At 37.8% G+C, this 14,863-nt stretch overlaps 3 protein-coding genes across 5 annotated transcripts in view; all 3 read right to left on the reverse strand.

The window, feature by feature from the left end:
* Positions 1–969: 969 nt before the first annotated feature.
* LOC127939056 (leukocyte elastase inhibitor) lies at positions 970–7,363 on the reverse strand. Its single transcript, XM_052536051.1, has 7 exons — positions 7,217–7,363; positions 6,937–7,115; positions 6,456–6,593; positions 6,170–6,287; positions 4,733–4,875; positions 4,458–4,625; positions 970–4,360 (listed from the first exon to the last, which is right to left on the reverse strand). Exons 2-7 carry the CDS (start codon positions 7,102–7,104, stop codon positions 3,950–3,952), a joined length of 1,146 nt encoding a protein of 381 aa, XP_052392011.1. The 5' UTR covers positions 7,105–7,115; positions 7,217–7,363; the 3' UTR covers positions 970–3,949.
* Positions 7,364–8,311: 948 nt separating this feature from the next.
* On the reverse strand, positions 8,312–14,164 carry LOC127939054 (leukocyte elastase inhibitor). Of its 2 annotated transcripts, none has more exons than XM_052536049.1 (7): positions 13,976–14,164; positions 13,709–13,887; positions 11,600–11,737; positions 11,255–11,372; positions 10,609–10,751; positions 10,294–10,461; positions 8,312–10,193 (listed from the first exon to the last, which is right to left on the reverse strand). In XM_052536049.1, coding segments are annotated over exons 1-7 (1,161 nt in total). In that variant the 5' UTR covers positions 13,977–14,164; the 3' UTR covers positions 8,312–9,779. The 2 variants fall into 2 exon arrangements, with proteins under 2 accessions (XP_052392009.1, XP_052392010.1); XM_052536050.1 differs by having other exon boundaries at positions 13,709–13,890; positions 13,976–14,163.
* Positions 8,312–14,863, reverse strand: part of LOC127939053 (leukocyte elastase inhibitor) — a 35,306-nt gene continuing 28,754 nt past the window's right edge. Inside the window, exon 8 of one of the 2 annotated variants that reach the window (XR_008148875.1) lies at positions 8,312–9,600. The gene's annotated coding sequence lies outside the window, so the exon portion shown is untranslated. The remainder of the gene's footprint in view (positions 9,601–14,863) is intronic. The other variant, XR_008148874.1, reaches the window with a different exon arrangement.

Consider the following 14,863-nt stretch of genomic DNA (forward strand, 5'->3'; position numbering starts at 1 on the left):
TATGTGATGGTATGACTCTGCAACTCTCTGTCTTTGTCTGATTATTTAAGGCTGCCACTGTGCAACTGTGTCTCATTTACTTGAGTACAAGAATCCGGAAGCAGAGCATGGCAGGAGAGAGGAGCAAACAAATACTCACAAGCAAACAAGCTTTATTTTTATTTTTTTTTCCTTCTTTATAGTAGTAATTGATTTGTTGTTAATGTTGTTAGTTAATGCATTGTTCAGTTCTATAAATTATTTGTCTCTGAGAGAAGGCAAAGATATTAAAGCTGCAGTCGGTGACTTTTGACGCAGCGGTTAATAAACAGAACGTTTATTATGTCTATGAAGAATCACAAAGGTACTGGGTTACTCAGCCGCCGTACCCCCGAAGCAATCTAAAATAGTCTGAATATAAACACTTATTATAGGTGTACCCTAGTGATTCAGGACAGGCTAAAAACACGGTTTGGAAAATGGATTCATGGTGTACTCACTTATTATATACATTTTGTAAATTTTGAACACATAAAAAAGTTACGGACCGCAGCTCTGATTGGTTGTTTCTTACCGGGAGCGATGTATTCCTGCAAATGGCAATAGGACCACTGGGAGGAGCCAGAGGAGCTTGATTTTTTTCACAGATTATCTGTCTCATATTCTACTGTCAGGACATAATGACAGGTTTAACTAATATGTAAAAAAATATATATTTTTACAAAAGTTACCTACTGCAGCTTTAATGGCTCCAATCAAAAACTGAAAACTGCAAAAAGCTCTAAGGGTCATGCTCAAAAGTCCAGAACATTTAAGATGTCTCACTAATTAATATCTCACAAAATCTAATCTAAAATTTCAACTTTGGGAGTGCACTGGAGTTGAGAAACACAGCTGTAATATGGAGTTATTTGTACACGCACAAAACCAATGCAAATGGTGTGCTTCAAAAGACTTAAGACGATCTTTAATTTTATCTGAAAACAAAACTGCAAAACAACATTTTTTATTGTGTTCTGATCATTTGCATTAATTTATACAGGCATACTAAATTACTTTCAAATATAGCCTAAAGCAAATAAAGCTGAATGTGACTAACCTATAAACTTTCCCATCCATATAATTTCACATTCTGATGATACCTTAAGGACTGCGTTAATTTTTCGTGGCATAGATTCAACAAAGTTTTGGAAATATTCCTCAGGGATTTTAGTCCACATTGACATGATAGCATCACACAGTTGCTGCAGATTTGTTGGCTGCACATCCATGATGCAAATCTCCCGTTCCACCACATCCCAAAGCTGCTCTATTGGATTGAGATCTAGCGAATGTGGAGGCCATTTGAGTAAAGTGAACTAATTGTCATGTTCAAGAAACCAGTCTGGGATGATTTGAGCTTTGTGATTTGAGCCATCAGAAGATGGGTACACTGTTTTTATAAAGGGATGGACATGGTCAGCAACAATACTCCGGTACACTGTGGCATTTAAATGATGCTCAATTGGTATTAAGGGGCCCAAAGTGTGCCAAGAAAATACCACTCACACCATTACACCTCCAGCAGCCTGAACCATTGTGACAAGGCAGGATGGATCCATGCTTTCATGTTCTTTATGCCAAATTTTGAATCTGAATGTCGGAGCAGAAATCGAGACTTATCAGACCAGGCAACATTTTTCCAATCTTCTATTGTCCTATTTTGGTGAGCAAATTGTAGCCTCCGTTTCCTGTTCTTAGCAGACAGGAGTGACACCCGGTGTGGTCTAACCCTAATCAAACACATCTGTAAAATCTAATCAAGGTCTTCAGGATTACTAAGGCTACAGAAATGTGAGGTTTTTTTTCAAGGTTGGAGCTAAACTCTGCAGGAGATCGCCACTTCCAATTAGAACCTTTTCAAAAAAGTTCAAAAATGACCCTTTAAGGTTCCCCCACAGCTGCAATCTCCAGGAACCTCAAAAGGTAAATTTTTGAACCTTAAGAGTGCAAATGGCAAGGTCACCAACAGAGATCAGAAAACCATCATTATTGAACCAAAACAAACCAATTCTGGTTACATGTTAGTTTCACTGTTGTCAAATCTTGGTTTATATTGTACCACTCATCCCTTAATGGTAAAATAATGGTAAAGTACTGCTGGATGATGTTTTTTCCTGTTCCATCTGAGACAAACATACAGTATTGTTCAAAATAATAGCAGTACAATGTGACTAACCAGAATAATCAAGGTTTTTCGTATATTTTTTTATTGCTACGTGGCAAACAAGTTACCAGTAGGTTCAGTAGATTCTCAGAAAACAAATGAGACCCAGCATTCATGATATGCACACTCTTAAGGCTGTGCAATTGGGCAATTAGTTGAATTAGTTGAAAGGGGTGTGTTCAAAAAAATAGCAGTTTGGCATTCAATCACTGAGGTCATCAATTTTGTGAAGAAACAGGTGTGAATCAGGTGGCCCCTATTTAAGGATGAAGCCAACACTTGTTGAACATGCATTTGAAAGCTGAGGAAAATGGGTCGTTCAAGACATTGTTCAGAAGAACAGCGTACTTTGATTAAAAAGTTGATTAGAGAGGGGAAAACCTATAAAGAGGTGCAAAAAATGATAGGCTGTTCAGCTAAAATGATCTCCAATGCCTTAAAATGGAGAGCAAAACCAGAGAGACGTGGAAGAAAACGGAAGACAACCATCAAAATGGATAGAAGAATAACCAGAATGGCAAAGGCTCAGCCAATGATCACCTCCAGGATGATCAAAGACAGTCTGGAGTTACCTGTAAGTACTGTGACAGTTAGAAGACGTCTGTGTGAAGCTAATATATTTTCAAGAATCCCCCGCAAAGTCCCTCTGTTAAAAAAAAGGCATGTGCAGAAGAGGTTACAATTTGCCAAAGAACACATCAACTGGCCTAAAGAGAAATGGAGGAACATTTTGTGGACTGATGAGAGTAAAATTGTTCTTTTTGGGTCCAAGGGCCACAGGCAGTTTGTGAGACGACCCCCAAACTCTGAATTCAAGCCACAGTACACAGTGAAGACAGTGAAGCATGGAGGTGCAAGCATCATGATATGGGCATGTTTCTCCTACTATGGTGTTGGGCCTATTTATCGCATACCAGGGATCATGGATCAGTTTGCATATGTTAAAATACTTGAAGAGGTCATGTTGCCCTATGCTGAAGAGGACATGCCCTTGAAATGGTTGTTTCAACAAGACAATGACCCAAAACACACTAGTAAACGGGCAAAGTCTTGGTTCCAAACCAACAAAATTAATGTTATGGAGTGGCCAGCCCAATCTCCAGACCTTAATCCAATTGAGAACTTGTGGGGTGATATCAAAAATGCTGTTTCTGAAGCAAAACCAAGAAATGTGAATGAATTGTGGAATGTTGTTAAAGAATCATGGAGTGGAATAACAGCTGAGAGGTGCCACAAGTTGGTTGACTCCATGCCACACAGATGTCAAGCAGTTTTAAAAAACTGTGGTCAAACAACTAAATATTAGTTTAGTGATTCACAGGATTGCTAAATCCCAGAAAAAAAAAATGTTTGTACAAAATAGTTTTGAGTTTGTACAGTCAAAGGTAGACACTGCTATTTTTTTGAACACACCCCTTTCAACTAATTGCCCAATTGCACAGCCTTAAGAGCGTGCATATCATGAATGCTGGGTCTTGTTTGTTTTCTGACAATCTACTGAACCTACTGGTAACTTGTTTGCCACGTAGCAATAAAAAATATACTAAAAACCTTGATTATTCTGGTTAGTCACATTGTACTGCTATTATTTTGAACAATACTGTACCATGTTCATAAAATGTTGTTGTTATGAAAAGTTGATTCCCTGACTCAATATTAAATGTCTAAGCAATCTGGAGTAATATAATGTTTGACAAATGTATGTGGTGCAATTGATTTAATAAAACATTCAACGAATTTTGATGTAACAGAAAAGATAAATTTCTAGGATGGGCCTCTGAATCTGCCAAGAAACAGGATGCTGTTAGTGGGATTGTGTCTAATGAAGAACAAGAAGGGGTGATCTGCTATGAAAGGTTTTGTTATTATGGCACAGCAAAGCATTACTGTACATGCAGTGGCTGCTGCTGCCTCAGTGCCTTCCTCATTGACTTCAATAAAAGCCTTGTGGATCACTGCTGAAAGGAAGAGGCCACCTTTACTGCTCATGCCTGTCAGATCAGCCTTTGTTTCCTGGAACACAGAGCTCATACCCATCTTTTGCAATATTTCTGATAGGGAGCTCTCAACCTCCAGCTTGAACTTTGGCAAGTAGACTACGGTATCCATCTGCGTAGCCATTTTGTCTCTTTTGGTCCAATCAAGCAGCTTATCAAGGGTCAACTTGCTCTCAAGCTGTCAAACACACACACATACATACCGAAAAATAACATACACAGCACCAAATACACAGGATTATCCATCTTTTAGTGATTATGCCACTTTTGCCGACCTTAAGAAGAGGGTCAGAGCCATCCTGAGTTTCATCTGGAAGAAGGATCAACATGCTGAGCTCTTCCTTTACATATGGTAACTCCAGCACCTGCACTTCATACTCCGGGATGTATCTGAAAGGGAACTTCTTCTTCTGGTACATCATTTGCACAGGCCGGCTCTCATTCTGTTTGTAGACAAATGGAAGTACATTCAAAATTACTTACAAAATTAAATCCGTTAACTTTATATTTATTTTTCATACACACTCCTGGAATAAAATGCAGATCACACCTGGTTTATTTTAAATGGCATTTCTTTAGTTGTTCTTGTTTCAAATTGGTGCATCCAGTTCCCTTTAAAGTAGATGGCATTAACCAGAACTAGACGGGTCAACTCATTTACAGCACCGCGGATAAGAAGATCTTTAATTTTATCTGAAGTGAAAAACAAACAAAAAACAGTATTTCATTATTTGTAGTGTTCTGATCATTGACATCAAATCATATACTTTATGTTTTACTTTAATTTACTTTTTTCTCTATTACACATATAAAGCAAATACAATTCAGAAAATTCTGTGAGTGGCCCTCATAGAGCAGAATTACGCATCCTTTTAATTCATTAAAGGGGGGGGGGGGTGAAATGCTCGTTTTCACTCAATATCCTGTTAATCTTGAGTACCTATAGAGTAGTACTGCATCCTTCATAACTCCAAAAAGTCTTTAGTTTTATTATACTCATAAGAGAAAGATAGTCTGTACCGATTTTTCCCGGAAAAACACGACCGGCTGGAGGCGTGATGTGTGGGCGGAGCTAAAGAATCACAAGCGCCAGTAGGCTTTTGTGTTGAGAGCATGTGGAAGCTGTGACATTACCGTGAGGGAAAAAACATCATCCAAAACAAACCATGGCTTACAGTCAGATACAGCCGTTTATTTATGATCCAGAATCAGATCCAGAGGCTGAAACTGAACGAGAGCAGCAGCAGCAACGACTCGCTCCGAGCGGGGCTCGAACCCGGGTCTCCGGCATGGGAGGGGACGCACTAACAAGGAGGCAGAGATATTTGAAGCAGTTTTACTCACCACCTGCGGTTCCAACACACGATCGTGACCCTTTTTCATTGGGATTGCATCATCCTTAAGAAATAAACGATATGCAAATCCGTCGTCAAACTGGGCCTTGTTTGTAAAACAAGCATCTTCGAAATGCAGGGAACAAACAAAAACACTTGCACAACTCCGTTGATGCTCTGTAAAAATAAACTCCATCCACTGGTCCCTTAATGCTGTTTTTTTTTGGTAATCTGTGCAGGGTTGTCTTGCCCTGGCAACCAAAAACACACTTCTTTTGTGACTTTTCGCGATGCTCTCGCTATGATCAGTGTATGTCTGTGCTCAGCCTCTCAGTGCGCTGCTATATGGGAGCGCGCGCTCTTCCGGCAGACGTTGCCCTAGGACCCATATAAGGAAATTCCGCTCCATCTAACGTCACACAGAGCCATACTCGAAAAAAACTTTCCGAAACTTGTGACAAACCGGAAGGAGTATTTTGGGAACAAAAATACTCCTTCAAACGTACAACTTAATTTTTGAAACTTTGTCCATGTTTAGCATGGGAATCCAACTCTTTAACAGTGTAAAAAACTCAGTATGCATGAAATAGCATTTCACCCCCCCTTAAAATTTCTCTTTCATATTCTGATAGGTTAAATGATTATCTTCTCACTCTCTGTCTGCTCTTCCACCCATTTGTTAATGAGCTGTCGTGACTCGTCAAATGCTCCAATGAAGTCCACAGCCTGAAGGTCAGCGTGGTACAGCTTCAGAGTGGACTCCAAATACTCCTGCAGGACAAAATAAAGGTTGTATCTCATTTGGAAAGAAAAAAATAAACCACAGCGTATTTGCATGTGAATTATACACATGTCCTTCTCTCAGATAAAGATAAGCATGAATTTAGCAAAGCACACAGAGAGCATCACAATGTCTCATTGAAGGCAGATTACACTCACAGGTAAGAAGCTGAAGGTTTTCTCTCCATAGAGACGGTTTGCCAGTTTGAGGATGTAGGAAGCTGATGGACTGTTAATAGTTGAGGTGAGGGTCTCAAAATGAGAGTGAACATCAGAGACAGAACTAAAGGACAAAACCTGTAAAAAAAAAAAAAAAACCTTGGGTGACCTATGAACCTTTATTTAACTATAACAAAATTTTCATGACGAATATGTTGTATAAATACAATGCAATTTTTTATAATTTTAAATGTAATATAGCCTATGTATAAATCTTAACCAGGCTTATTAAGAACACGTACTGCAATCTAATGCACCAAAGAAGAATCACCATTACTTCTTTTCGAGCACAACTAGTGTTCATTTCAAAATAAATATCAGTAACAAAATTGGTATGATTTACAGAATCTTTACAGACACATTCAGAATGAGATTTAAAGTAATAGTACCAACAGTAACGTGTCGTATCAGTTCCTCATACCTTTGCCATTTCTTTGGCAGTCTCTCCTCGGGCTCCAAGGTAGACCATGCTGAGCGCTGCGCTGATGCTCAGTGGAGAGAAGAACATGTTTCCCTCAGCGTTGCTCGCGCTCAGAGCCCGATAGAGATCCAGAGCGAAGAGACTGTTAGCACGAGACACACCCTCCATGACCGATGACACTGCGAAAAATAAAAATCATAACATTAGTTGTGTTTACAATCCTTTATGCTTCCATCTTGCAAATCATTAGCCTTGAACGAGTATCAGTATATTATTTTACATTGTTAATTTTGGACGTAAATGAATCAGTTCGGTTTTGTTCGACAGCTCAGCACGGGACACCGCTACGGCGCGTACTGAAAAATGAAAGGGTATGATTCGAATAAGTATGAGGAAGTAGCTTCCCACCTTCAGTTCCATACGACACTGAAACCAGCTTATTGGCAGCTTCTTATTAACGTTATCCGTTTAAAATAACCTTCTTTATTATTAATTTCTAAAACCAGACACAATATATATAAAAAAAAAAAATTCTTGGTCCCTAGCGGATGACGTTCAGTATAGGCTAATTAAGTAATACTGTAATTGTGCCTTTACATCTTTAATGTCTGTTTTACATGATTATATCAGTTTTATTTGCATTCAAAATATTCTGAAAACAGCCACAAAAGCAACTCGGGCCATTAAGAAAAACGTTGGGGAAAAAAGAGAGAAAACCCCACGGTCTCTTAAGTTGAGCGTGAATCAGAGGCTAAGAACAGTCTTTTTATTTCACCGTCTTCCTCCATTAGCCTTTTTACTGTTTTCTTTTTTCGTCTATAGTGAACTATTGTGAACGAGTTGTATGAACCACTGCAAGTAAACAGGGAGTGTCTGTCCGAACTCAAAACTGGTTTTGAGGAATGCAAAGTTTCTCAGGGCAATGCAACAGTTTTATGAGAGAACGCAAAAGATAAAAAATAAATAAAAATGTTTTCCTCTAACCCTGTATTTCCCCCACCAACATGTCCCTTTAGGACATACGGGTGATATTAAATTACTTAACCCGTGATTTGAGATTTTGGTCTTACTGGCCATAGTCATTCATCCCACTATCAGTGAGCAGGCACCTCATCTAGGTTACAATTCTTGTATTTGAACGCCACAATGTGGCCTCAAAGATTAGGCTACCCCTTGCCTACTCTGACTCGATTAACTACATTGGTGAACGTGATTTAAATTAATTAATTAATCTGAAAATAAATAAATGTAGAAATTACTAATAATTGTGGAAACAAATAAATAAGGCAATAAGTACATAAGTATGGAAGTAAATAAAAGTGAAAATAAATAGAGAAAATAAAATGTGAAAATATGAACAAATATACATCAATAATAAGGAAATGAAAGTATATTTATTTATTTATAATTTTTTGGCATTCCATACATGACTGACGACACTGCGACTAATAAAAACCCAAACACCAGCTGATTACCATTGTTATGCAACCATCTCGAAAAACACTGTTAGGTGCCAACGAGTGTAAATGTAACATTTTATGTTTTTTAAGGATGTCCTCTTGCAGTAATTCGGTTGTCCTCTTCTTGAGTTGGCACTTCGCTGCTGTGCCCAATTGCACAAGTTTATAAATTATTCTAACGGGTTCAGATGTTCACTCGATTTTCTAAAAGATGTTATCATGAAAATGTTTAATGAGAATAGCTGTTACGGAGCTCTTGCTGTATGTTGTTGTGTGGAGGGTTGGGATGAACTCAAGTGCAGACAGGAATCACAACACGAAGGGTTTATTAATCACAAAAAGGGGAAAACAAAACCCAAGAGGGGGAAAACAATGACTAGGGCAGATACTAAATAACTTGACAAGACAAACAAAGATTCTAACACTCACTACAAATAAACAATAACAGGTCTCACAACGTCTTCTTTCAAGAGCAACACCGAGTAACAATATATAACAGGAACATGTAGCAACACTTATCACAATGTAGAACAATCACAATGAACCGACAAAAGACAGAGCACACTAGGGGATCTAAATAGGAGAACTAATCAAGACACAACAGGTGGCACAGGTACGGCAATCACGACAACTAGGATAACAAGGGGGGCGGGGCAAGGGAACGAGACAACACAAGCACATGGCCCAAAGACAAGGCCATGTGCTTGTACACAAAACATGGGTCTGTCATGATCCTGCCTCAAGACTAGAGGAAAGTCAGGACATGAAGGCAGAATCATGACAGTATGTTGTTGAGAAGGCCCCTCCCTGTGTGTGTTTCTGCTGTATGGAGTTCTCTGGTGTATGACAGGCAGTGTACATCATAGCTATGGCCGAAAACAGCCTAAATATACACTCTCTTTATTACACCCCATCTCATCTTTAACTCAGAAAGCTATATAATAGTAGACTATATATAGAAACTGCGTTATAAACGTTTTACATCATAATGTTGCAGCAACATCATTTCTTTGGATTTTAGCTCCCCTCACTGTCACTGTTTTAATGCTGCTGTTTAATGAAACTCAATTCTAATTTAGTTATATTATTTTTCAAATCTGAAAAAGGGAATTATGCTTTTATTAAAAAATTTAACAAGAAGAATACAAAACATTTTAGTGCACTACTTGTATGCTGTCCATTTTTTCATCTGTAGTACAACTACCTGAGAGAAAGATACAATTTAAAGATCATTTTCAAACACTGATGTGGTTAAAGGGAGATTCCCCAACTTTCCAAATGCCATTTGTGAATACAAAAACAAATGCATATTGTGAAATGTTTGGTTATTTGATAAAACATTCAAAGAAAAACACATTTGGGTGTAACAGAAAAAGTAAATTTTTAGGAAGGGCCTCTGAATCTGCCAAGGAAGACGATGCTGTTAGTGGTGTTGTGCCTGATGAAGAACAAGAAGGGGTGATCTGCTGTAAAACTCTGAAATTGTGTTTGACGGCAACTGCCTAACAAAAACACTGCATTGGCTGCTGATGCCTCAGTGCCTTCCTCATCGACTTCAATAAAAGCCTTGTGGATCACTGCTGAAAGGAAGAGACCACCTTTACTGCTCATGCCTGTCAGATCAGCCTTTGTTTCCTGGAACACAGAGCTCATACCCATCTTTTGCAATATTTCTGATAGGGAGCTCTCAACCTCCAGCCTGAACTTTGGCAAATGGACTTTGATAGTCATCTTCATAGTCATTTTGTCTCTTTCGGTACAGTCAAGCAGCTTGTCAAGGGTCAACTCACTTTCCAGCTGCAAAAAAAAAAACACACACACATACCGAAAAATAACATACACCAAACTATTTAGAATTAAACTATGAATTTTTTCTGGTCTTGGCAGTTTTGCTGACCTTTAGAAGAGGGTCAGAGCCATCCTGAGTTTCATTTGGAAGAAGGATGAACATGCTGAGCTCCTTTTGTTTATATGGTAACTCCAGCACCTGCACTTCATACTCTGGGATGTATCTGAAGGGGAACTTCTTCTTCTGGTACATCATTTGCACAGGCCGGCTCTCATTCTGATTGAAGACAAATGAAGGAATGCATAAAACATAGAAAATCTATTTATTATTTTTGATTAATAAATGTTTGGGTGTTGCAAGAGTTTCTTGTAAGCACAATCAATTGCAAAAGATTTTAAAAGTGACTTCCAGTTTGGAAAGTACCTGATTTATTTTAAATGGCATTTCTTCAGTTTCTGTTGCTTTAAATGTGTGCATCCAGTTCGCTTTGAGGTAGATGGCATTAACTAGAACTAGTCGAGTCATCCCGGTCAACATTCCAGGCTTGAGAAGATCTTTAACTTTATCTGAAAAACAACAAAGTATTGTTGTACACTTCTGTAATAATAAAAACTTCCTAATCATCGGGAAGAAGGAGGCGGGAACCGGCGGACAATCAAATAACATAATTCAATGTTAATAATTCATAATTCATAACACATAAACACAAAACAGCGCATCAGCCCCTCACAGACGACTGATGCGCACAAATAAAAAGCAAAACATAAACTAAAGCCCAGGCCTGGTCCTCTCTCGTCCTTCACTGTCGTCGCTCCAGTTTTATATCCTTCCGTCTCCGTGGGTCTCGAGACCGGTGGGTCGAACAGGTGTAGCTCATCTCCAATTACTCCACCGGCCTCGCTCCTCCCACGTCCCTCGGCCCCGCCCCACTCGTCACAACTTCATATCGTTTTTTTTATTTATCAGTTTAAAGATAAAATGTCTATACATGTATCATTAGTCTACAATGATTCTTTCCAATGTAATAGTTTTTATTTGTTAGCAGAGCTGATGGGGTTGATCTTCTCACTCTCTGTCTGCTCTTCCACCCATTTGTTAATGAGCTGTCGTGACTCGTCAAATGCTCCAATGAAGTCCACAGCCTGAAGGTCAGCGTGGTACAGCTTCAGAGTGGACTCCAAATACTCCTGCAGGACAAAATAAAGACAGTTTCTCAAGAAGAGAAAGCATTATACAGAGAGCATTATAAAGGTAACAAAATAAAGATTGTATCTCATTTGAAAAATAAAAAAATAAACCACAGCGCATTTGCATGTGAATTATACACATTCTTCTCTCAGATAAAGTAAAGCATGAATTTAGCAAAGCACACAGAGAGCATCACAATGTCTCATTGAAGGCAGATTACACTCACAGGTAAGAAGCTGAAGGTCTTCTCTCCATAGAGACGGTTTGCAAATTTGAGGATGTAGGAGGCTGATGGACTGTTAATAGTTGAGGTGAGGGTCTCAAAATGAAAGTGAACATCAGAGACAGAACTAAAGGACAAAACCTGCAAAGAGAAAAACAGATGGGTTAATCTCACAAATCTGATTGATTTCTAAAGTCCATTAAAGGAGTCATATGATGCGATTACATTTTTCCTTTTTCTTTGGAGTGTTACAAGATCTCAGTGCATAAAGAAGATCTGTAAAGCTGCAAAGACTGTAAAGTCTCAAATCCAAAGAGATATACTTTATTAAAGTTAAGAGTCAACTACTCCAACCTAAAACGGCTCATTTTAACACGCCCCCACATGTCTACATCACAATGTGGAAAGATTTGCATAATGCCGCCCAAATGTTCATGCAAAGAAAGAAGGTGTAACTTTTATTTTCGCTGTTGCCCCTGGTGGCATGTTGTGGAGAGGCTGTGTGTTTCGTTGTGAAAGCGAAGCTACTTTGTTTGGCCTTCCAATATAGTAAACAACTAGAAATCAGTGGTTAAGTTGTATTCCAAAACATTTTAAACCAATTAGTCAGATGTGTTCAGCACATTTTGCAGAGGCCAATGAATGTTTACTGTGAGAATAGCCTACAATGCTGGTGTCTGTTTCCATAAGCGGGACAATTCCAACTATGCAAAGAGTCTGGCGCTTCTGACTCAGTCTGTAAGTACGTCCTCTTGTGTAAAGGATTTGCCACTGATGACTCATATGCAAGTTTTGAGCAGTGTAGAGTAACTGTTAGAGCTTGTTGTTTGTCGTTTCTCCAATCACAAATGCAGACATGTTTTTATGTTTATGCAGAGTGATATGCAACGCATTATTGGTTTTGTCTCATAGCGCTGGGACACACAACATCACAGTTTTAAGGGGCGTAACATTCTTCTTCTTTTGGAGTTTTATGGCAGTTGGCAAACACATACTGGACTGGAGTGTGGACCATTGATGGAATAGGATGAACTAAATCCAAAATTAAATTAAATTAAATTAAACAACACTTCTAACTTCTAAACTTACAAGTGTACTATTTTTTTCCCTATTTCTTTTCATTCTTCCAACAGAAATACTCTTTCATTATCATAAGCAGAACAATGTAAATGCATGCTCTACTGTTCCTGGTAATCCACACAGACTATAGTTTCCAGACTCATGCTTATAATTTCTCTCCTCCTTATTCAAAACTTACTGCCATCTCATTTTTATTGCAGTTTCTAACTTTAGCATTAACTTATTTGCTTAGTTGAATAATAATTTCTATATGTGATAATTTTAGCACCTGTTTTGCTAAATGATCCACAACCTCATTTCCATCCACTCCCAAGCTGGAACCCACAGGAAACATATCTTAATTCTTATCTTATTCATTGTATACATACATAAAATAATTTCATTCAAAATGTCTTGTCTTGAAAATCTTCCACTGATAAGACTTGATAATACAGAGAATTAATCTGAACATATCACTACAGTACATTCATTGGCTGAGTATTCTCCATCCACCTGATAGTTAATAATATTCCTACCATCTCTGTAGAGTAAACTCCTACTTGATAAGAAACTCTTTCACCAATTTTGATTTGATAAGTTAGGACGAATACAACAGCTGATGCTAGTCCTGTCTCTGGATCTTGAGAAATTGAGAATGCATGTAATTCTGTTCTAGATACAGTTTAACCATAACATATTAGGCTAATCTATTTTTGTCATTAATAATTTATTGCAAATTAAAGTCTACTAATGGTATAAAGGGAATAACCAAGGTGAAATGGGTGACATTAATACTGCAGGGCTCATTTCTACATTTATTATTTCACACGACTGGGCTTCTTCAGCTATCCTTCCAAAAAGTTTAAACTTGTCTGACTCATGTCTCAACCTTTTCCCAATTCTGGGGAGTAACATTTCACACCTTAAACCACATAAACACATTTTATTACACCAAATACATAAAATTCTTTTTAGCAACGTCATATGACCCCTTTAATTAATGTAGGCTACTGAAAACTGAAACTAGACTAAAGTTAATATTTATTATCGTACCTTGGCCATTTCTTCATCTGTCTCTCCTCGGGCTCCCAGGTAGACCATGCTGAGCGCTGCGCTGATGCTCAGTGGAGAGAAGAGCATGTTTCCCTCAGCGTTGCTCGCGCTCAAAGCCCGATAGAGATCCAGAGCGAAGAGACTGTTAGCACGAGACACACCCTCCATGACCGATGACACTGCTTGAAATACCAAAACAAAAATTATTGAGTATCATACTTTATGCATCCATCTTTCAAATCACTTAATATAAATGTATTATTTGACTTTTATTATGTCCTTTCGGCGTAATTCAGTTGTCCTCTTCGTTGGTTTGACAGCTCCACATATGTTTGTAAAGTGTTTTAGTAGGCTACGTGTTCAAAATATTCACTGGATGTTCTGAAAGATGTGATTCTGCGGAAAATGTTTAATAAGAATGTTTGGTGGTGTTGCCTTATGTAGGAGTGTGAACTGGAGGGGGCTCCGCCCTGTGATAGGAGGTCTGCAGTGCAAAAAAGGACCGATTGACCAACACGAGTTGCTAAAATCGTTCATGAATGGCAAGCCATAGTAACATTTAATATATAAACCGTACTAGTGTCTAATTTAACGTTACTAGAACTTTTTAGATACTAGTGTCTTGTCCATTAAGTACTAGTACTCATTCATTAGTGCTTATTAGGCACTAGTGCTTATTTTTTCGGTACTGGTGTTTTTGTAAAGTTACTAGTACTTATTCAAAGTACTTAATAATAGATACTAGTACTTATTCATTAGATACCAGTGCTTATTTATTAGGTAGTAGCACTTATTAATTAGATACTATACATATTCATTAAATACTAGTATTTATTTATAGTATTTAGATACTATTATTTATTAATTAGATAATTTTTATTCAGCAGATATTAGTACTTATTTGAATAATTACTAGTAACTATTATATTGTAACTAGTAATCTTTTAAATCTTTTAAAATATTTTTGCCATCGACTTCTATGGGGATTCATCACTGAGATATTAAATATTCAGTTTTTACTAGTATGTATTCTTCTAGTGACTAGTACTTAAATATTATGTAGCCTACTAGTAGTTATTCATTAGGTACTAGTACATAATTTTATATACTAGTACTCATTCATTATATACTAGTACCTACTAAATAGTAGTACTT

The sequence above is a fragment of the Carassius gibelio genome, chromosome A20 (assembly GCF_023724105.1).
Source record: "Carassius gibelio isolate Cgi1373 ecotype wild population from Czech Republic chromosome A20, carGib1.2-hapl.c, whole genome shotgun sequence".
In the NCBI taxonomy this organism is placed as follows: domain Eukaryota; kingdom Metazoa; phylum Chordata; class Actinopteri; order Cypriniformes; family Cyprinidae; genus Carassius; species Carassius gibelio.